The sequence below is a fragment of the Diabrotica virgifera genome, chromosome 7 (genome assembly GCF_917563875.1).
Source record: "Diabrotica virgifera virgifera chromosome 7, PGI_DIABVI_V3a".
Classification (NCBI taxonomy): Eukaryota; Metazoa; Arthropoda; class Insecta; order Coleoptera; family Chrysomelidae; genus Diabrotica; species Diabrotica virgifera.
The window spans coordinates 2,026,525-2,050,928 of record NC_065449.1 but is presented as its reverse complement, the minus strand read 5'-3'; the positions used below and the strand labels follow the sequence as shown (position 1 = coordinate 2,050,928).

Here is a 24,404-nt window from a genome sequence, read left to right as displayed (position 1 = left end):
TTTTTTTAAACCCTGTAGATTTAAGTAATTATTGTATGTTATAATTGACAAAAAGAAAAAAACAAGAAAAAAAACTAAGAAGATGTAAACCTCCGCGATGTTGAATCGGGTTTATGTCTTAACGTAGTAAAAATAATAATAATAATAAAAAATAATAAAAATAATAAAAAAACAAATTATAAAAAAATACAAATAAAAATAATAAAAATTTACAAAAAAAAATATTTACAACAAAAACAGTGTATTATTTAGATAATAATTGTAATATGTTAGTTTGTTATGTATTTAGAGTTAGAAATACAGAAAAAATTCCTCTGATTAAAAAAACAAATTTGTTTGTTTTTAAAATAACAAAATGTCTGGCTAATTGGCTCGGCCAAGGCCATCAAATTCACAGAAAAAAAAAAGTCTTAGATCCGAAAATCTAAAGCTTCTATAGTTGGAACCAAAATTCTGGTAACAAGCTATATATTAACCTTCTAAAATTTCCAATGCAAACGAACTATAAGTGAAACAGATCAGGAGAATCTAAAATTGCATTCCACAACCCGTCAATTCATCTAGTGAAAATTTATCGAATTTTGTTTCCTTGATCTCAGAATAGGATTTATAGTCTAGGCGCCAAATAGAGGTCACCGTGTCCTTTTCAATTCTGATGGACAAACTCAACGGTTTCTTATGGATTTTTGGCTGCTGATTACGAATTTCGAGGCTGGATTTCGATCTGAGTGGTCAAAAAATTGTTATAAACAATTTATTTGTTTATAAAGCTCTGGCTCATAAACTAAAAGAGATAAAAAAATGTTTCAATTAAAGTTTGTTCCTTAATAAAAAACGAAGAAAAAAATACGTTTACTAGACTTAAATACAACAATTATAACTCAAGATATTGTGAAAATTAGTGCACAATACAAATTGCAAATTGCAAAATAAGTATTTTTCGAAGCTTTATCGATCGTAACTGGGCTTCTACGAATGTAAATGAGCCTTAGAAGATCTTATTTTAAAGCTTAATTAATAGGCTTCCAAACAAAGTTTGTTAAATTACTTTATCTTCATTTGTTTTAAAGTTATACCCATTGGAAGTTATAATTTTCTTAAAAAAATTATACAATAATTTGTTTATAAGGGTTTCAAGCAAATTTGAGCTTTAACATTTATACTCTACTTAACAATAATGATAAAAGAACTCAAAAAGAATAATTTGAGCTTACGAAAATGTTTGTAAGTTTTTTGGCCAAGATGTCGATATTTTGGGTACGAATTTCGTCACTTACTTGACTATAAGCCGATCTTGCGCCTCATAGTGCGCCATTAAAATATCGATATCTTGGCCAAAAATACACTTACGAACATTTTCACAAGCTCAAATTGTTCCTTTTGAGTTCATCTATCATTATTGTTAATTAAAGTATTATTGGTTATAGCTCAAATTTGTTTGAAACCCTTATAAACAAATTAATGTATAATTTTTTAAGAAAATTATAACTTTAAACGGGTATAACTTTAAAACAAATAAATATAGATTAATTTGACAAACTTTGTTTGGAAGCATATTAATTAAGCTTTAAAGTGAGATCTTCTAAGGCTGATTTGCACTCGTAGAAACCGAGTTACCATCGATAAATCTTAACGAATTTCGTCACTTACTTGACTGTGAGCCGATCTTGAGCATCATAGCGCTCCATTAAAATATCCATATCTTGGCCAAAAATACACTTACGAACATTTTCGTAAGCTCAAATTGTTCCTTTTAAGTTCTTCTATCATTATTGTTAATTAAAGTAGGTATAATTGTTTATAGCTCAAATTTGTTTGAAACCCTTATAAACAATTAATGTACAATTTTTTTAAGAAAATTATAACTTCAAACGCGTATAACTTTAAAACAAATAAAGATAAAGTAATTTAACACACTTTGTTTGGAAGCCTATTAATTAAAAGCTTTCAAATGAGATCTTCTAAGGCTCATTTGCATTCGTAGAAGTCGAGTTACGATCGATAAAGCTTCGAAAAATACTTATTTTGCAATTTGTAATTTGTATTGTGTACTAATTTGACAATATCTTGAGTTCTAATTGTTGGATTTAAGTTTAGTAAACGTTTTTTTCTTCGTTTTTTATTAAGGAACAAATTTTATTTTTTTCTCTCTTTTAGTTTATGAGCCAGAGCCTTATAAACAATTAAATTATTTATAACAATTTTTTGACCACTCGGATCGAAATCCACTCTCTAAATTCGTAATCAGCAGCCAAAAATCCATAAGAAACCGTTGAGTTTGTCAATCAGAATTGAAAAGGACACGGTGACCTCTATTTGGCGCCTAGACTATAAAACAAAGAGGAAATGAAAGACAATTAATATTTCAATATGTTTTAGAGTTAACCACCATCCTCTAACGTACGTTTCATGCTATTGGGATCTTCAGAGAGCTCTGTGGTCTGATTTCAATTCTTACGAAGCAAAATTATACAGAAATAACCATGGTTACCTTAATTTTGTTATCTCTTATTCCAGGCAAAGAATTATCTAAGGATTCAGTATGAAGATTCGCTGGGATAATGCCTGTTTCCATCGCAATAATAGCTTTTGTCAAAGAGCAGAGTCCTGACGTAATTTCTGAATGACCCATGTTAGATTTAACAGCTCCAATCAGTAGAGGCTTTGTTCTCTTTTGGCAGTAATGTTTTGCAAGAGCTTCACATTCCACTAAGTCACCAGATGGGGTACCTAAGTATTTAAAATATTTTAAATTTGATTATAAAACAGATTAGGTGAAACAGATAGCGAGGAATGATTATGTTCTTTAACCCTTAACCATTGGCATGCGGTATGCCATACCGCGCTGAAAATATATTTTGTTGTAAAACGTGTTTTACAAAAGATTCCTAGAACACCATCTGTATACCTTGTGGTATACAGATGGTGATATGTAATTGTATCTGCTCTCAACTGCTGCAGTTTTAAGCGTTGATTGATGAATACACCATGGTATACCTATCTATCAATCAACGGTTTTAGTATGGTTTAGTCTTTGAGCTACGTTGACATATAATTTTCTTGCGGTATCACGTACCGCATGTTAGTGTTTACGTTTCTACAGTTTAGAGCAGTTATACTCAACCTGCGCCCCGCGGGCCGCATGCGGCCCTCTAGCGTTTTTTATGCGGCCCGAAGGCTAACTAAAGGGCCCTGTGATCAAATTATTTGTCAAATTTCACGTGTTTTTCAAATTATTTGATACTGTGCCGATGTGTTTAAGGCGTGTTTGTGCGTGAGGCAGACAATTTAATGACTTTAATTTTAAATTATATTGAAATTTTTAAGAACTCTGATTAAAAAGCAGGGTATTATAAACTTGTAATAATAAATTATTAAAGTTAATAAACAAATATTCATTTTAAAAATAATCAATACTTATTTACTACAAAAAAATTTAAAATAATTGTGTCCTTGAAACAACACCCTGTATATTAAAATTTTCAAAATTCGTCTGCACATTTGAAAAGAGCACAAAAAACTAAGTTTAATTGTTCGCTTTAATTTTTTACGCAGATAATTTAATGACATTAATTTTAAAATCATATCGAAATTTTTGTTTTGAAAGTTTGAGTTCTTAAAAATTTCGACATAATTTCAAAATTAAAGTCGTTGAATCGTCTGTGCAAAAATGAAAGCTCCATTAAAGCTCTTTTCAAATGTGCAAACGGGTTTTGAAAATTTCAATATACAGGATGTTGTTTCAAGGTCACAATGGATTTATAATTTTGTTTAATCCGGAACTGGATTTTTCTTGTGATTAGTAGTTGGGTGGTTTGGGTTCTAAATGTGATATATGTGTACCAAATATCAAAAAAATATACAAAGTGGTTCTAAAGTTATGGGTCCAGAAAGAAATGGGTAAAATCGATGAAACACCCTGTAACTCGGTTATAAAGTCAGTGGAGCAATAAATTTAGTATGTTTAGAACCGCCTTATTTACCTCTATTCAACATTCAAGTATTTCCGTTTCCCAATGAAACACCCTGTATACTACTTCATCTTGATTGCGGCCCGCAAGCTTTGGCAATAGCTACCTACTATGTGGCCCAGGAAAGAAAAAGGTTGAGTGTCACTGGTTTAGAGGATGAGGGCAGAACCTCCACCATTTTTTAATATCATGCATGCGTTCAAAATTTTCTTGAAAAAATAAAGCTTATTTTATTTGGAACAGTATTTTATTCTACAGCAGTGTGAAGAATCATTCCGTAGTTGATTTAAAAAACAAATAGGCACAGTAAGACAAATTCATATTGAAAACAAAGGAAAATAGGCAACGGTATGATATACCGTATGTCAGAGTATACGTCCTGAAACATCCACGTCAGTAGTAGTTAATACCGGATTTATACTCAGCCCTGTTCGACAGGGAATTGGACAGGGAAGTGGGCAGCGTGAATGTGTAAATAGCTCACTCGCGCTGCTCCTCGTCATGCTACTGCCATTGCACCTACATACCCAAAAAGTCGGTTCTAGTGACGGAAGTCAAAGGAGAGAAGTCAAAGGCGGGTTTGCCGCCGGCAAAGCGGCAAGTGAGTAAGGGAGCAAGACAATGTTGTTGTCACATTCCTTTCTTGTGAGTCTTTCGGTAATGAGTTGTGGGGACATTGGCGAGGAACTGATGTAAACACCTCAATCGCGTTGATATCGTATTTCGGGCAATATTTCCGTCAACGGCAGCGGCAGTAGCAATAGCTGAGTATAAATGCGGCATATGGGTTAACATTATAGACGGAGAGGCAGCGCCGAAAAATTTCTCTGAATTTACTAAAGCTAGTTTTTTCACAGTTGATTACTGTGAGTGTGTAGAGAAACATACTGCGGTCGGTCAAGCGAAACGTAGAACAGGTGCTACTGACAGCTTGTCAAAGTTGTTTAATTAAATCCATTTACTAAGGCTGAAAATCAGTAAACACATTCTAAATCTTATATACCGGGTGTCCACTTATATTTTCCCCCATTTTAACTGTCTATAACTTCTAAACGGCTAATGATAGAAATATGCGGTTTTCGCTGAAATGTTTTATTTTAGTAAAAGTTTTGTCTGAATGGATTGAATTTTTTATATCGCTTTCAAATACGAAAAAAAAAATGGCGGATTTTTGAAAAAAACTTTGTTGACTTTTTTAATGGAACACCCAGTATATTTTTTTGTAAATTGAAAGAAAGGTCATTCACCTATCCAGCGATATAAAGTTTTTCAAAATCGGTTGTCAAATCACTGAGTAATTAATTTTTAAAATGAGGGGTGCAACGTGGATATCACGGTAAGACCCCATTTTAACAGTCCCCGTTTCAGCGGTTCTCGATTCCACCGACCCTTTTCAGCAGTCCCCGGTTCAGCGGTACCCATTTCAGCAGTCCCCGTTTCGGCGGTTCTCGATTCCACCGACCCGTTTTGGTTCTGCAGCATGCCGTTTGAGAGGCATCGTTCAGGAAAATGAGTAAAAACAGGACCCTCTTGGAGTAGTTTTAACAATAAAAAATGAATTTTATAAAATAAACAATAAATTGTCCCAAAATCTCCCTATATATAGTTTTGCAATTGCATAAAAAGTAGGGTAATATGGTAAATAATTTGCAAAAAATTTGATGTTTTATTTACGTATTTTCAAAATAATACTACATTATGCAACGAGCCTTTTTATTTAATGATGGTCATTTATGATGCCAGTACGACAAATCCGACAAGCCTGGAAGAAGAAGAGAAAAAACTGTTTCAATCGCGCTGCAGTCATTCTTGACGAAGTTGAGTTAGATGATTTATTTAAAGAAATAAATACACTTTGTAGAAGATGAACTATAACTTGCAAAGAAGCAATTTGTAAGTTGTAGACGTGGACTAGAATAATCAAATTAAAATTCATGAACCATCTTTTATTTTTAATTTTTGTACTTAATTATATAAATTGATTCAAATAAATTACTATTAAAACGAATACAGAAATTGAATTCTAATTAGTGAACTTACACATACATCATTAAATAATGCAAAAATATAATTTATACTTATTAGATGCTTACCTAGACAAATATTAATAGATTCATCGAATAAAATTATAATAAAACAAAAATTACTTTATTAAAACAGTATCAAATTAAAAAAATTATGTATTGCATTAATTTATAATTATTATAGAATTTATTTATATAAAAAGAACTAAAAAATAATAAAGCTCCAGGACAGGACGGTATAATTGCCGAGCTCTTGAAAACAAGCAAGACAGTAACAATCCCTATACTAACAGAGCTATTTAATAAATGTCTCCATAATAGCAAGATCCCTAAAGACTGGAACGAAAGTCTAGTAATACTTTTACACAAAAAAGGGGACAAATGTGACCTACAGAATTACAGACCGATATCGTTGCTCAGTCAAGTATACAAACTATTCATGAGAATTATTAACAACCGGTTGACCTACAAAATGGACAATTACCAACCAGTGGAACAGGCTGGCTTCCGCAAAGGATATAGTACATCAGACCATCTGCTGGCAATGAGAACATTGATAGAGAAGGCAAATGAATACCAACTACCCGTATTTCTTGCCTTCGTAGACTATGAAAAGGCGTTTGATAGTATCGAGATGTGGGCCATAGAACAAGCTATTAATAATTGTAGAATAGATTCGAGATATAGACAACTAATACATAATATATATGAAAATGCAACTATGATAGTACAACTAGACGAAAATACAAATCCCATCCCTATTAAGAGAGGCGTGAGACAAGGAGACGTAATATCGCCAAAGCTTTTCAACCTAGCACTAGAAGACGTCTTCAAAACGACAAATTGGTCAACCTATGGCATTAACGTTAATGGCAAGAAGCTAAATCACCTCAGATTCGCTGACGACATTGTGATTATAGCGAGCTCATTCGAGGAACTGCAAATTATGATAGAGGAACTCGCAGGCAGCTCCCAATACGTCGGTCTAAAAATGAACATGAAGAAAACAAAAATAATGACAAACACAGATGACCCCAGACGCATAACTATAAATGGCAGTGAGATAGAAAAAGTCCAGGAATATATCTACCTAGGCCAAATCCTGAAACTTGACAAAGAAAACCAAAGTGCGGAAATTAATAGGAGAGCAAGACTAGCATGGGCAGGATTTGGAAAACTTGGTTGGATACTTAAGAACCGCAAAATACATCAATATTTGAGGACCAAAGTGTTCAACCAGTGCATCCTTCCTATCATGACATATGGGTGTCAAACCTGGACCCTAACCAAGGCAAATATGAATAAACTAGCTACAACAGAAAGAGCTATGGAAAGAGCAATGTTAGGTATACGACTGTCAGATAAAAAGAGGCGCGACTGGGTAAGATCAAAAACAAAAGTCGAGGACATAACAACAAAAGTTGCCAAACTCAAATGGAGCTTTACAGGCCACACTGTTAGACAAAAAGACCAACGTTGGAATGCCACGATACAACATTGGAGACCTTACCAAAGTAAACGACCGAGAGGAAGACCACAGATGAGATGGGTTGATGATATTAAAAGAGTAGCCGGAACGAATTGGAAATATGTTGCTCAGGATAGAGACCGATGGAAGGAGTTGGGAGAGGCCTATGTCCAAACGTGGACGATAGAAGGCTAAGAAGAAGAAGAAGAATAGAATTTATCTAACTAATATACTTTATTTAATAAAATTTACAGAATCCTTACAAAATAATAATAATTGTAAAATTCAATAACTTTTATAATAAATGTAATCAATTTACTTTTCAGGGACTTTCCATTATTTTAAAGGGATTAACTTTTTAATAGAGATAACTTTTTATTATTTCACTGCATATACAATCCATAAATTGGATTATAAAATGTAGATTCTTATATAAAATCTGTTCAATTTTCACCTATTAATATTTGTAAACAATTGAAATATATGATTTATTAAATAACCAATGTTAACTTGATTTCTACTGGTCATATAAAACTATTTTTTTCTTTTTCAATGTATATTTTTTTTTAGTATATGTTTATCTTAATAATATACTTTATTTAATACAATTTACAGAATTCTTACGAAATAATTGTAAAATTCAATAATTAAAAAAATGTAATCAATTGATTTTAAAGGGTCACAACTTTTTATTATTTCACTGCATAGGCAGTTCATAAACTGGATCATAAAATGTAGATTCTCATATACAATCTGTTCAATTTTCAGCTCTTAGTTTGTACGAACAAGGGAAATATGATTTATTAAAAAATAAATGCTAACTTGATTTCTGTTTGTCATATAAAATTATTTTTTCTTTTTTTATATGACATTTTTCATCAGCTTTTCATTTACATGCAAGCACAGTACATAAAAAATATCTAAGTTATTCTAATTGTTTATAAGCTAAAAAGTCAGGTCTTTTTCAAACAGTTTTTTTAATAACAATTTCAATAAAATGTTAAAATTTTTTTAATACGTCTTAAAACTAAAGTCTCAAATAATCGACTGCGGTCTGCTAAATATCTCACAGAGTCACTGTAGGGCAAGAACAGTTGTATAAACAATTGCTCTCTGGGATAAACAAATTGAATAACTTATAAACTATTTGGTCGATCTGGTTAAAAATTAGCACACTTAAATAACTCATTAATTGACATAATTTAAAGTCATTAAATTTTACGTCACTGTGCAAAAAATAAAGTTATTATTATTTATAATTTACTGCAAAAATGAGGGTTTTTTGCAATTATCTCGGTCAATTGTTTATATATTACAATATGCTTACCACCAAATTAAAGAACTTTTTAAGATCTACATTTATTTGAAACATTTTTCTCTAAAATGTACAAGAAACGTTTTATAGTCAAAAAACTGCTTTTTTCATTCTTTTCAATTGTTAAAAAAAAAGCAAAATCAGCTGTCGTCTTCACGGAATTATCATCAGTTATCCCTCATCTACCGTTTAAAACTTTGAAAACCCTGTAGAACATCTTTACGTGAAATCGATGATTTTTCCCCATTAACTGGGGTATATACCAGATACTTAGATATTACCTGTATATTTTCAAACAAGAATTAGTTAAAATAATATCCTACAATAAAACTAATTACTTATCATTGTCATATTATTATTTTCTTATTGAGACCGCTCTATTGGGGACCGCGTTTATGGGGACCGCTGAATTGGGCACCGCTGAATCGGGGTACCGCTGAAACGGGGACCGCTGTATTGAGACCGCTCAATCGGGGACCGCGCTTATGGGGATCGCTGAATAGGGGTGAAACCGGATATCACATACCTAAATAACATAACTGAGCAAAATGATATTATGTTATGTGATTTCCACATTGCATCTCTCATTTTAAAAATTATTTGCTCAGTCATTTGGCAACCGATTTTAAAATTTTTTATATCGCTGGATAGGTAAATGACCGTTTTTTCAAGACACAAAAAATATACTGGGTGTTTTAATAAAAAAAGTCAACAACGTTTTTTTTTTCAAAAATCCGCCATTTTTTATTTAAAAGCGATATAAAAAATGGTCATTTACCTAAAAACTTGAAAAAAGGGTCATTTATCTATCCAGCGATATAAAAATTTTTAAAATCGGTTGTCAAATGATTGAGCAATTAATTTTTAAAGTGAGAGATGCAATGTGGAAATCACATAACTTAGTTATGTTATTTAGGTATGTGATATCCACGTTGCACCTCTCATTTTAAAAATTAATTACTCAGTGATTTGACAACCGATTTTGAAAAACTTTATATCGCTAGATAGGTGAATGACCTTTCTTTCAATTTACAAAAGAATATACTGGGTGTTCCATTAAAAAAAGTCAACAAAGTTCTTTTCAAAAATCCGCCATTTTTATTTCGTATTTGAAAGCGATGTAAAAAATTCCTTCATTCAGAAAAAACTTTTACTAAAATAAAACATTTCAGTGAAAACCGCATATTTCTATCTTGAGCCGTTTAGAAGTTATAGGCAGTTAAAATGGGGGAAAATATAAGTGGACACCCGGTATATAAAATCAATTGCTGTTCGTGTGTCTCGCTAAAACTCGAGAATGGCTTGACCGATTTGGCTAATTTTGATGTTGAATTAGTTGTAGAAGATCAGGGAATGTTTATACGGTTTTATATAGTCATTTTAGTAGCCACCAAAATTTTTACATCTATGTATAAAATGCTCTTTTTACAGTGTTTGTTGCCATACTTCTCCGAAACGACTTTACCGATTTTTATGAAATTTGGCAGATATATTTGACCGGACTGGGAGTAGGTTGTTATCTATATTTCATACCGGTACGGCATAAGGGCGGTTGCCCCCCTGATATTTTTTTCTATTTTTTCGAACAAACTCTTTTTTTTTCAATTTTGTATGATGTGGAACGTAAAGATACATACAACCCTAAATTTTCACTTTTCTATCACTAACCGTTATTTTTTAATAGCCATTTAAATATTTTACATATATATAAACAAAAGAAAGTCGTGTTAGTTACCAACACATAACTCGAGAACGACTGAATAGATTTTTATGAAATTTTCCACGTATATTCGACCGGACTGAGAATAGGTTGTTATTTATTTTTTATATCCGTAAGTCATAACGGGTGTCCGAAATACAATATCTTAAGCCGTAGAAATATTCTGAGGACAGAAGAAGAACGAGGAACAAATTTCATCGAAGAAAAGTGCAACTCTTTAACTTTTGGACTTAAATTAAGCAAAATATGAATTTTTCAATTTTTCGAAATTTTCAAAAAATATCTCTAAACCTAACTTTTCTGACGAACGGCAAGCAGGAAAAATTTCTGAGCACACGAAAAGAACAAGCAGCAAATTATAAAATTTTATTTAATTTTAATTAATTTTGTTTAATTTAATTTAATTTTATTTAATTTAAGTATTTTATTTATTTTCGTTTATTTTATTTTATTTTGCTTTTTAATTCCATTTATTTATTTATTTTATTTTATTTTAATAAATTTTGTTTTTATTTTTATTAGATTCTATTTACTTTTATTTAATTTTATTTCATTTTACTTAATGATATTTAATTTTAATTTAATTTTATTTTGATTAATCAACACCTATATAGTTGGACAACCCCGAACCCAGTTATAAATACAGGGTTATTTTGAATGTAGATAAAATAAAGCTGTTATATTCATTATAAGATAAACAAATTTAAGATTGTAGCTGTTGCACTACAAACTTTATTTTGTTACTTCTAACTAAATTTTATTACTTCAAACATCATGTGTAATTAATTAAAAATAATAATAAAACCTCATTCACATCGAGCATTTTTTGTTTATTAATTACGAATTCCTTTTGTTTATTTTAAGTTTATTGTATACAAAAGTTTTGTTTTTATCTATTGAGGCAGTACGAAGTCTGCCGGGTAAGCTAGTAGAATATAAATAAAAGTTATTATAGTCGGTCAGCTGTATGACCAGACAGAGCCGCTCGGTCGGCCCCAATGAATGTACAGGGTTATTCACTATATTTTGACCTCCTTGTAAACTGTTTTATTTACAGAATTAGAAAAAAATGTTAAATACAAAAGTTATTCGATTTTTTAATTATGATTTTTTGACATATATGTTGTACTAGTGACGTCATCCATCTGGGCGTGATAACGTAATCGACTATTTTTTTAAATGAGAATAAGGGTCGTGTGCTAGCTCATTTGAAAGGTTATTCAATTCTCTATGCAGTAATATAAACATTAAGATCATTATTTATACAGGGTGTCCAAAAAAAATTTTGAATTATTAATTAAACAATTAATTTAATTAAAAAATTTAAACACCCTGTATAAAAAAACATGTTAATGTTTATATTACTGAATATGTAATTGAATAACCTTTCAAATGAGCTAGCACACGACCCCTACTCTCATTTAAAAAAATAGTTGATTACGTCATCACGCCCAGATGGATGACGTCACTAGTACGATATATATTTCAAAAAATCATAATTTAAAAATTGAATAAGTTTTGTATTTTACATTTTTTTCTAATTCTGTAAATAGAGCAGTTTAGAGGAGTGTCAAAATATAGTGAATAACCCTGTACATTCATTGGGGCCAACCGACCGGCTCTGTCTGGTCATACAGCTGACCGACTATAATAACTTTTATTTATATTCAATTTAGAATGTGTGTACTGATTTTCAGCCTTAGTAAATGGATTTAATTACCTCCGCAGGTAAGCAACTTTGACAAGCTGTCAGTAGATCTGTTCTACGTTCCTCTTGACCGACCGCAGTATGTTTCTCTACACACTCACAGTAATCAACTGTGAATTAACTAGCTTTAGTAAATTCAGAGAAATTTTTCAGCGCTGCCTCTTGGACTATTATCTCTAGATAAGAGAAGTACAAAAGAATATATTACACTCACTACTTTGCGCCGATGATTAGGTAATTTTTGTAAAGTATGTTTAACAGTAAATGGTTTGAGTTCAATTAGTTACCACTATAAACATTCTGGATTAACCGATAATAGTATAAAAGGCCCGGTTTCAGGTAAAATTTATTTCAGGCTTTATTATGGGAGTACCGTCTAGTCAGTGTTAATTGCAAAAGACCAACTCTGTCTACCTCGGTGGCTTATCGCTCCGGGTGGGTCTTAACAATGGGCCAGGTCAGATAAATTTAATAATATTTACGACCGCACTAATTGAATTCAACCATTTACTGTTGAACAAACCATATAAGCCAGGGATGACATGGAATATATGAGAAATTAAAGGAAGAGTATGAGCTATGGGGACTCAAGATAAATATATTATGTAAGACCGGATACTTTTGTATTGTATCCGAGGTTGCAGATTTGAACTTAAGTTTAGAAGAGACTATTAAGAGTTGTAAGACTTTTGAGTATTTAGGCTCAATGATAAGCAGAGATGGTACTTGTATGAAAGATATAAAAATGAAAATAGCACGGGGAAAACAAGCCACGAAAGCACTCCATGGAATGATATGGAACAAAACTATAACCACAGAAAACAGAAAAAGGATCTTTCAGGGCATAGTGCTGAATATTACCCTATATGGATGACAACACCAGTACGAAATAAAATAAGAACAGTTAAATTGGACTTTATAGGAAGATGTTTACAAATTACCAGAGAGGGTAGAATAAAAACAGAGGAAATATGAAATAGAATGGAAGTAGAACGCTCAATTACAAAAAAGTTGGAAAACAGAGGCCTGCAGTGGTACGGACATGCACAAAGAATGCCAGGGCACAGATGACCGAAAAGAATATTGAACTGGGACAATCCAGGAAAAAGACAGAGAGAAATACCTGCATGAGATGTAAAACTTACATAGGAAATGTGATGATAGATAGAGACCTCAGAAAGGTGCCTGGGAGAATATAGTGCTGTGGAGGACGAAAACACCAATATCCAATATCCTAATGGGAAAAACTGACGAAGAAGAAGATTCATAAACAGAATAAATTTACAAAAAAGTTGGAGAACAAAGCCCTGCAGTGGTACGGGCATGTACAAAGACAGAAAGGAATAAGACACCATGAAGAAAACAAAAAGGAAGACCTGCTATAGGAAACGCTATGATAGAAAGAGACCTCTGCGAAGGTGACTGGGAGAATAGTCCATTCGTTAACGGTAAAATATTGCAAGACCTCTAAATTCTAAAGAACCGCTCCGATTTAGAAGAAATTTTGCAAATAAGCTCATCTTCTCCTTCTCTTCAAAAGTGATATGACTACAATGTGTGCTTTATATTTTTAAGGGGTGAAAACTACCCTTTTTATCAAAAATTAAAAACAGCCGATATAAGCGTTATTTAAATCTAAATTATGTGTAGGTACGTTAAATAGTATGTTAAATATATAAATTTGATTGTTTCTCATATTGAAATGTATTTTATAGTTTATAACTATTTTTAAACCCTTAAAAACTACCCTCTAAATAAGAATTTGTATAAAAAATATTTTGTAACTTTAAATTAGGTAATGATGTATTTTGTAGTGATCTAAACTTTATTTTATGTTTGCAATTTAGTTTATTAAGTATTTAATATTTTCAACCATTATAAATTACCCCTACAAATAGATTTATTAGATCATTCACTCACGGTAAAATATTGCAAAACCTGTGAATTTTAAACAACCGCTTGTGTTGACATGAAATTTGGCATTCACATAGCTAATAAGTTAAGGAAAAAAAGTGATATAGTACCGATGTGTACTTTTGCCCTGGGGGTGAGTTTCACCCCTTCTCGGGGGTGAAAAAATATAGGTCCAAAATAAGTCCGGAAATGGATAAACTGACTAATTCTAAGCAACTTTTGTTCTATAAAGTTTTTTCACTAAGTCAATACTTTTCGAGTTATTTGCGAGTGAATATGTTCATTTTTCAACAAAAGAACCACGGTTGTTAGACGGTTTTTCGCAAATAAATCAAAAAGTAAGTAATTGATCGAAAAAATATTCCGAGCAGAAATATAGATTATGAAAAACTGAAAAAATCTGTGTATGTATGAAGTTTGGAGACCTAGTAGAACCAGAGTCGTAGCTAATGAAGTTCCAAGATACGGGGTGTTGAGATTTCTCTTACAAAGTGAAGATTTATTGATTGCTCTAAAACCGGTTGAGATATGCAACTGAAATTTGGTGGGTTTTAAGAGGTAGTTATTACGCATTTATTGACAGACTTACTATTAAGAATTTTATATTCACCATTGGCGCGCATACGGGTACTAGTCTGAATTTAAAAAAAAAATAGTACGCCACTGAGGTATTTCAAATTAAAAAGCATTTTTGAGTTACTTATCTAATTTATGACAGAAAATATATCTTCCCTTTCTTTCATACGATGCGCCTTTTTCATGAAAAAAAAAATGAAATACTTATATCAACGATTAAAAAGTACTCGACATAAGTTTCAATATGGTTTTTTAAGATAACTACTGTAATTTTCAAGATATTTCATTGTTCCAAAGCTTATTTTGTGGGGAATTGTAATTGCTAAAAGTATTCAGAAGCTGGACTTTCTGGCGGTCTTTGATTTTTAAAGCATGTGATTCAAAGAGCTTAGAAAACTGCTTCTCACACTTACGTGCAAACTTAAAATATAAATATCTCACTCAGTATTTACCATAGAGACCTTGAACAAACTGAATAAGTTTTAGTATAAAAAATACTACATTTTAGTATTGATATATATTTTTCAGGTTTCTTTAAGTTTTCAAGTAATTTTGGAAAAATGGAAAACATTTATAAAATATCAAAAAATAATTGAATACTAAATTGAAATTTTTTCAAACCTAAGCAGTTTAAACTGGCTAAAATCTCAGAACGCGTAGTCAGGCTATAAGTAAACTTAATTGTGTAAGGAATAATGTTAATTTTTATTTTCGTGGAAAATGCACCAATTTAAGTAATTATTCTTTTCATTTTTCAACGACATAATCGTTTTGTTTTTGTAATAACTCAGCCATTTTTTATCCAAATCAGTTTTATCATAGCACCTTTTAAAGGTATCAGTAAAATATTTAAAAGATGTTTCCATAATTTTTTTCTAAAAATCTCTATTTCTTGCGTTATTTAATGATAAAATGTTTGATTCAAGGTTAATTCGAAAAAATCCCGATTTTAAGTAGGCTGTAACTTAGATTTTGTTATTGCTATAATAATTTAAAGAACACCACTCCATTCACTAATTTAATAGGTTTCTTTTTGATTATGATAACTTTTTCGTAAAAATGCATAATTTTAGAGATATTTTTGAAAATCCACTCAAAAACATGCATTTTTCATGTAGGAAATCATCAATTTCGATCGTGAATAACTTGCTAAATACCAATTTACCGAAAAAGTTGTATATAAGGTTTTTTACTCAGAATTCAAATATCTATCAATTTCCGATGTTATTTTGAGGTTAAATATTTCCACCCCCGAGAAGGGGTGGTAACCACCCCCAGAGCAAAAGCACACATCGGCACAATATCACTTTTTTTCTTTGACATATTATCTATATGTATACCAAATTTCGAGTCAATCCAAGCGGTTCTTTAAAATTTACCGCAAAAACCGTCAAAGAATGGACTAGCTGTTGAGGACGAAAACGGCAAACTTATAATAGGAAAAAACCGAAGAAGAAGAAAATTATCTCTAACATTTAGTTGAAGCTTATTATGAAACAAAAGACACATATACTTACCAGTGCCGTGTGTCTCAACAAACTGAATGTCATTTGGGTCTATATTTGCAGACTCGTACAGTCCTTTCATTAAAATATATTGTTCTTCGGAAGAAGGGAATGTAATTCCTTCTTTCTTGTAACCATCGACAGTGGATTTGGCTCCAATAACTGTGGCATATATTCTTCTACTTTTACTTTCTCTTTGCAAAAAGTAAGAGACTACACTTTCTGCTCTAACATAGCCATTCCGGTCAGTTGCAAAAACTTTGCATTTTCCATCTGGCGATAGCATATTTAACCTATGCAAAAAAGGAGTTTCAAAAAAATTTAAACACACACATAAATAAAATTTTACGATAAAATATGTTGAAAAATCAAAGTTTTAAATCCAGACAATTCTATATCCAAACCCACATGAGTTTGGGAACATGTGTGATGTAACTGAAATGTAGTTGCTCTATAAAATGGTCAACTGGGATACATATAAGAGGGGGTGTTCGAAAGGGATGTGTGCTTTCCCCTCTGTTATTTAACATTTATGCGGAAGCCATATTTCAAGACTCTTTGGAACATGCAGATATGGGAATCAAAGTGAATGGAGTATTAATCAACAACATACGATATGCTGATGGTGTCTTAATTTATGACAACATATTCGATCTTCAACAACTTACGTCACTATAATCGGAGAATACAGTAAGCGAATGGGATTAGAGATTAATACCAAAAAGACCAAATTCATGATCATCTCCAGAAACTTGGATGCACTTGAAAACTCCACCATAACACTGAATACCAAGTCCATTGAAAAACTGAGCAAATTTAAATACCTGGGAACGTGGTTTTTCGAAGACTGCGCATCGGCCAGGGAAGTAAAATGTGACATTGAGCTAGCTCAACAAGCTTTAGTAAAATTCAGGAGGTCGAATTCTGACCTGACCTGTTTAGAGTTCGATCTTCAACTGAGACTAAGGTTTACTAAGTGCTAGGTATGGTCGGTGCTGCTATATGGCTTAGAGCAGGGGTCGGCAACCTTTTGAGTCGGAAGAGTAAAAAATTACAGTTTCCAAAATTTCAAAGTTTTTAAAGAGCCACAAATCTTTTTTGTCAACAATAAATAGTACTCGCATACATAAAGTTGTTTGATAAAAAAATTAACATAATTATTCATATGTTTATATAGTGTTTTTCACATATTTTCAAACATTTCATTTATTCAAGTAAAAAATTAAAACAACTAATTATTCACTTACAACACTAACTTGTACTTCAATGTTCAATGACAAACAATTGAGCAAATAATCTCAATATGTCGGTCCGAAGTTAGTTAGCACTCCAAATGATAACTTCTTCACCTCACTGTAGCAATCTGGAAGACTATTCCATGCATCGAATATAAGTCCGTTAATTCGCGGCATTTCTTTCAAAGCTGTCTACTTTTGTTGCGTTGCGTACATACATTTCTGGACCTCCAACTCTTCCAACTTGCTTTTCAATTCTGTAAATTTTCCACTCCTTTACTTTTTCAATTGCATTTCTGAAGATCTAGTATCAATTCAAAATGGCTCAACGTGGATTTCGTTACTATTTGTGTTGAGAGGATTTACTATGAACGCTAGAGTGGTTTTGTTGGTTTTGAATTGTTCTTTGCCAGCAAATTCATCTTTAATTTTTTTGTAACTGTGCTGAAGTAATTCGTGTCAACAGTTGCACTGGTTTTATCGCGATATTTCTTTAGAAATTGAAAATGAAGTAATTTACCGCTCTGAATATCTTCTGCAAAAAGAATTAATTTTTCTTCAAAACAAACCAATTCTTCCACCAAAACATAGGCTGGGTTTCCCTTTCCTTGATAAAATTTTAGATTCAGCTTATTTAATTTCACTGTGATATACACCACAAAGTAAAATTTTTGCAACCATTTGTCGTTCCCTAATTCAGGATGATTAATGCCTTTTTCATTTAGGGATGTATTTATTTCATTTAAGCACAAAGCAAAACGTTTCAACACCTTACCTTTGGAAAGCCGTAGCACTTTATTGTGAAGAAGGAGGTCGGAATACAGATTTTGTTTAAGAATTCTTTAAACTGACGATGGTAGAGTGCTTTTGACAAGATGCTATTAACAATCTTGATCACCAAATTCATGACCTCAACTATTTTGACTGGAAATGTTTGGGCACAAAGCGTTTCTTGATTTATTTTGCTTTGAAGAATCGATGGTGCCCCTTTATGTTTTCCTGTCATACTTCTGGCTACATCTGTTGCTATTAAAACGATTTTATTTAAATCGATCTCATTCTCTTCAAGGCATTTTTGTAGGCATTCGCTATATCTTCCCCTCTAGTTTGTCTAGAGAGCGGTAGCACTCCCAGAAGTTCTTAACTTCTGGAAGTATAAGTGACTGAGAAGATCGGTGTCTAATCCTCGTTAATCGATTCAGAAGGCTTTTTAAATATATTTTTTGGTAAAATAAATAATACATATTTGCGTGTGGAACTAAGAGCCGCAGCTTCACAACGAAAGAGCCGCAAGCGGCTCGCGAGCCGCAGGTTGCAGACCCCTGGCCTAGAGGGCTGGACACTCAAAACGAGGGATATAAACAAATTATTAGAAGCCTTCGAAATGTGGCTTTATCGCCATATCCTAAAGATAACAGGAACGGCGAAAGTGACAAATGTAGATGTCTTAAAAGAATGAACCAAGAACGCCAACTTTGTAACGATATGATACCTCGACAAGCGATGAGCTGCCTTACCAGAGACGACCGGAGGAGTGGGCATCGAGAGCATATTTAAGGCGAGCTAGGAGAATGAGAAAATCAGTCGTGGCTAGCGTGTTGAACTAACCATGACTCAACAGCTGCTGCTAGCGTGTTGAAATAGCATTAGCTGGCTTGGCAAAGATGCACGGTATATTGAGGTGGAACTATGCCTAGGCGGACGCCACAGTAGTGACGTGGAGTCTTGCCATGACCGTTATCGCAGTGTGCGATATTAGCGAGGAATGATCTCCGGATCGGAATATAGGGCTATGTTGATTTGTTGATTTAACGTAGAGAGATTGTTATTGTATATAAATAAACTGTTTATCGTATTATTTTAATGTTACTATTATGATCGGATAACTATAAGAAAGTTTAATATTGTTTTTCCTTTGCAGAAGACGGAATTACATTTTATTTTATTTGTTTTAAACTGTATATAATTATATTTAATATATTTACTTTATTTTTAACTTGTGTTTTACTGAGTCTGTCGTCTTGAAAGGACCACCCGTTACAACTATCAAGAAACTATCAAGAAAAGGAAAACGGCGTAAAAAAAATTACCATTTTATGCTAATTATAATCGAGGGTAAAATTGAAGACAAGAGAGGAATAGGACGCAAGAAAATGTCTTGGCTCCGAAACATAAAGCAATGGACATGGATTAATGACATACAATCTCTGATAGGTACACATTGCAAGAAACAGAGAGTTAATGGAAAATGTGATGGCTAACTTCCATTAGTGGATTTGCATCTGAAGAAGAGGTAGAAAACCAGTTTATAATAAGTACAATAAATACAGTTATTTCCCACTACCAGAGGCGTTCGACAAGGAAACGCAATTTTCCCAAAGCTCTTCAGTGCAACCCTAGAAACTATATTCAGCAAAATGAATTGGCAGAACAAATCCAGGCCTATTCATTGATGGAGAATACCTCAGTCATATAAGATTTGCAGACAACACAGTAGTTCTGATCGCTAATAATGTTGTAAAACTAAAAGAACTTTGGGTTTTTCCTAAAAAACTACTAAATGAATAATTGTAATTCTACAAAAAGCTTTATAATCTATAAACCTTCAAGTACAAGTAAGAATATTTTGATGAGGATAAATGGTTTCTATCTAGCTAAAAACAGGGATCCAAATATTTCGAATATGTCGTTAGAACAGTCTATAGCTGCTATGTATCTAAGTGACTATAGCGGTCGCTGAGATACAGGCGCGCGGTGCGTATAAATCTTGTGTATAAATGAGAATTTACCCTTGGCAGGTAAAGAAAGGATTAAGAACGGTCGTCTGTAAATACAAGGTACGGTTGAGAGCGAGCTGTGCCGAGCGTAAGTTGCAATACGTGGCATCAATGCTGAGTCGTTCAGAGAACTAAATTTAATAATAAAATATATGTACGTGCTGCCATCTATTCAAAGAATTGTTAAACGTTAGTTTACATAATCGCCACCTATTTTGACTGCGGCGTGCTAATACCCCCTTAAATTTAAAACTATATTTTTAGCAAGATAGAAACCACTTATCTTTGTCAAAATATTCTTACCTGTATTTGAAGGTCGAAAGATTTAGTCGGTGTATGCTCTGGTCTAGAACATTGAGAAAGGAGAACATCAACAGGATATCCAAAACACAAAGAGCAATGGAAAGACAGATGCTGGGTATCGGTCTTAAAAACAGGAAAAGAAACTCATGGATCAGAGAAAAAACAAAGGTGAACGATGTATCAAGACAGGTTGCAAAACTTAAATGAAACTTCGCCGGCCACACTCTGCGGCAAAAAAAAGAAATATGGAATAAGCGAATTCTACACTGGCGACCATGGGAACAGAAAAGAAAAAGAGGAAGACCACAGATGAGATGGACGGACGACCTTAAGAAAACGGCAGAAAAGGACTGGGTGCAAATTGCCCCGAATAGAGACCAATGGAGATTGACAGGGAAGGCTTATGCCCAGGAATGGGCATTTAAGGTTGATTATATTATAGCTAGATAGATGCTCAACTTATGGGGATAAACCGCTTGTCTATAAAATAAGCTTAAGTTTAAATTAACCATTACCTCATAAACTCAGCCGTTTCAAAGGGATGTTGAAGCAAATGTGTACCGCATACTATAGCACCGTCAGTTTCACCTAGCATCATATCCTTGATGGCGCAGACAAACGCATAGGAAGAACTTGAACACGCTGTATCTAGCACAAGACTTGGACCTTTAAAATCAAAACAGTACGATATTCTGTTTGCGGCCATGGATAAGTTAAGACCGATGTTGGTGTAACCGCCTGTGTTGGGTAGAGCTTTGAATTCTTCTTGTTTGCCAAAATTACCTATTCCAACATAGACTCCTAGAAAAAATAAAAGTTTCCTTGAATATAATATTACAATGATGCCATACAATTAAGACATATACCTACGTATGTGAAATTATTAAAGTAATTTTAGAGTTTATTTATTGTACTATTGGTCCAGGAACCGAAGCTTTTCACCTCGCAATTTTTACAGAATGGATGGATTTGCTTGAAAATTTGATAATAAGTAGTGGATAGTCCAAGGATCAAAATCTATATGATACCGAAAGGCGCTTTTACCATGGGGGTGGTTGCCACCCCATCTCGGGGGTGGAAATTTTTTATTAAATTTTGACCGCAAAAGTTGATAAAAACATTCATTTTAAGTAAAAAATGTTCTATACATTTTTTTGATAAACTTAATAGTTTTCGATTTATTCGCTATCGAAACTGTTAGTTTTATATCGAAAAAATCAATTTTTTCGATATTATACTTACTCATTTACGATTCACTCAATTTTTGCCACAGAAAAATTTTTTCAAACGAAGTTCTTGAGAATTAAATAACCTGCCATTTCATATTTATAAACATTTTTTCGTATCTCTGATGCTAATCTTTCTATTCTGAAGAAAATGGCATTTTTTACCAAACTACAAAAATCGTTATTCGCTTTTAACTCCAGTTTTTTAAAAACTAATCATTGTAAGCCAGTCAAACTTCTGGAATCTATTAATAATACTTAAATAAAGAAGAATAAATAAGGCCAATGACTAAAAACACCGCTAACTTACATTATTATGCTTCCAATTGGATTTCTCCTTTTTTTTAATATATTGACTTTTTAACAGTAACTTCTTTATTTTTTATCCTAGAAAGTTTGGTAAAAAAGAATTTTGTAAGTTTTTACAAGATCTATAAGGCTATTAATATTAAATTCTTTTAAAATCCTCAGTTGCAGAAAGAGGTGACTTTGAAAGGGTGGTTTTTGCATGTTATTACAAGTTTTAATTGTCAATAGCTCACTCAATTTTTGCCGTAGAAAAAAATTTTTCAAATCAAGTTCTTATGAATTAAAAATAGGCTACAATTTTATATTTAAATATTTTTTCCTATCTCTGATGCTAATCTTTCTATTCTGAAGAAAATGGCATTTATTACGAATCTACAAAAATTTGTTATTCGCTTTTAACTCCATTTTTTTTAAATTAATCATTCTAAGCCGGTCAAACCTCTAGAACCTATTAATAATACATAAATAAAGAAGACCAACTAAGGTCAATGACTAATTTTAATTAGGGTGGTAAGTAGGAGAAAGTTTCCGATCACGTTTGCACTGAAAAAAAAAAAGGGACTGACATTCTTTTTATTATGTCACTTAATTTTTGAGCTAGAGCCTATTTTTTATTTCTGGAGATAGATATTTTTAAATACTTTAAATTAGTTTAAACAAGTTATCCTCGAAACATGCATAGTTTTCCCGTCTTTTGACTTTGAAATTACAATATTTAGCATTTGACGAAGAACAGCTAATAGTAGGGGAGTAAAGTATGCTAAATTTGCAGTCACTCGAGCGTTATGTTGACCAATTGGGTTGTGATTATTAGGTCCTAAAATCAAAAAAAGTTAAGTAAAATTTTCCACTTTAGCGGGCGCTTGTCATTTTTAAATTTAATTTTCCATTTCCAACAATCGTTTTTTCCGATTATAGCGCCATCAATCCATAATTCGAAAAAATGTCTTGAATAAAAGTTGTTTATTTTTACGTAAAGAATCCAAATCGGCAATAAAAATTTGGGGGTCCCATTTAAGATTTTAAAGTAACCCCCCACCCCGCCACCGTGAGGGGTCATGTTTTATACCATTCGATAGATTTTTAAAAAATATTGAAGACGTATTATTTTGTTTTTCGATCTGTCATTCATTTCGCGAAATTATCGCTTTTTCTGAAACTTTAGGACTCAACCATTCCCTTACGCCCGGTCCAAATCGTCATATTTTTGAAATATACACTCTCTTGCATGTACTTAACTTACCTTATCTTAATCTGACAATTTCGAGTATTTTTAACCATATATATTTTTTTTCGGGCCCCCCTTAACGAACCTCCCTGTGTTAAGAGCCAATATATGGTAGAGGTACATCTGCAGGGTACCAGGTTTCTCCCATATGATAATCTGACGCGCTCGAGTAACTGCAAAAATCCCCGCTTGGGCTCCCCTACCATAACATATAATAAAGTATAGCTCGACTACTAGTCTTGAAAAAAATTTAAAAAATTTTGTTTTGTTTATTTTTTAAAAAGGTACATTTTTGTTAAGCAAAATTGTTTTGAGAAAACGAAAAGTTTTTGAGTTATTAGCAGGAAACTGATTAAAAACATTGATTTTTTCGATATAAAATTAACACTTTCGATAGCGAATAAATCGAAAACTATTAATTTTATCAAAAAAATGTATGGAACATTTTTTGCTTAGAATGAACGTTTTAACAACTTTGGCGGTCAAAAAAATAAAATAAAAAATTTCCACCCCCGAGATTGGGTGGCAACCACCCCCATGGTAAAAGCGCCTTTCGGCCCCATATAGATCCATTCTGTAAAAATTGCGAGGTTTTGTCCTATTTTAAGCTTCATTACTTAGACTATATAGGGTGTGATTCAAAATTGAGAGGTAATTAAATTTTATAGGTACAGACAACAGCATAACAGAGCATTTCGCACGTCTGTATTTGTCGCTTTTCTTTATTTCTAAAGGAGTGGGGTAGGATGAGGAGCAGGAGTTTTAAAATTGAGGGCGGAAATTATCGAAAGCGATACGATTACGATACGATACGTTTACGATAAGAATACGATACGTTTTTTAATTAATAATATATTATATCCTCTGTGCTCGTTGTCAATAATAACAAAATTATTGTAAATGAACACGAAATAAGAACAGAATGGAAACTGTATATATCAGAGTTGTTTGAAGATGACAGGAATAATATTGCCGAATTCTACCAAAACTGTACTGACGGCCCAGAAATTATGAAATGCGAAGTAGAACACGCTATAAATAGTGCTAAGATTAGAAAGGCTTGTGGTCCAGATGATACACCAACTGAGTTGCTGAAACTAATAGAGGATGATAACATAAAAGTAG

The 24,404-nt window shown here is 32.5% G+C and overlaps 1 protein-coding gene across 1 annotated transcript in view; it reads right to left on the bottom strand.

Moving 5' to 3' along the window:
* The window catches only part of LOC126888359 (fatty acid synthase-like), an 84,675-nt gene that overhangs the window by 52,008 nt on the left and 8,263 nt on the right, over window positions 1–24,404 (bottom strand). The window contains exons 4-6 of the mRNA XM_050656537.1: window positions 21,032–21,317; window positions 16,214–16,494; window positions 2,492–2,730 (exon numbers count right to left, since the gene is read on the bottom strand). Coding sequence (XP_050512494.1) covers window positions 2,492–2,730; window positions 16,214–16,494; window positions 21,032–21,317 — 806 coding nt within the window. The remainder of the gene's footprint in view (window positions 1–2,491; window positions 2,731–16,213; window positions 16,495–21,031; window positions 21,318–24,404) is intronic.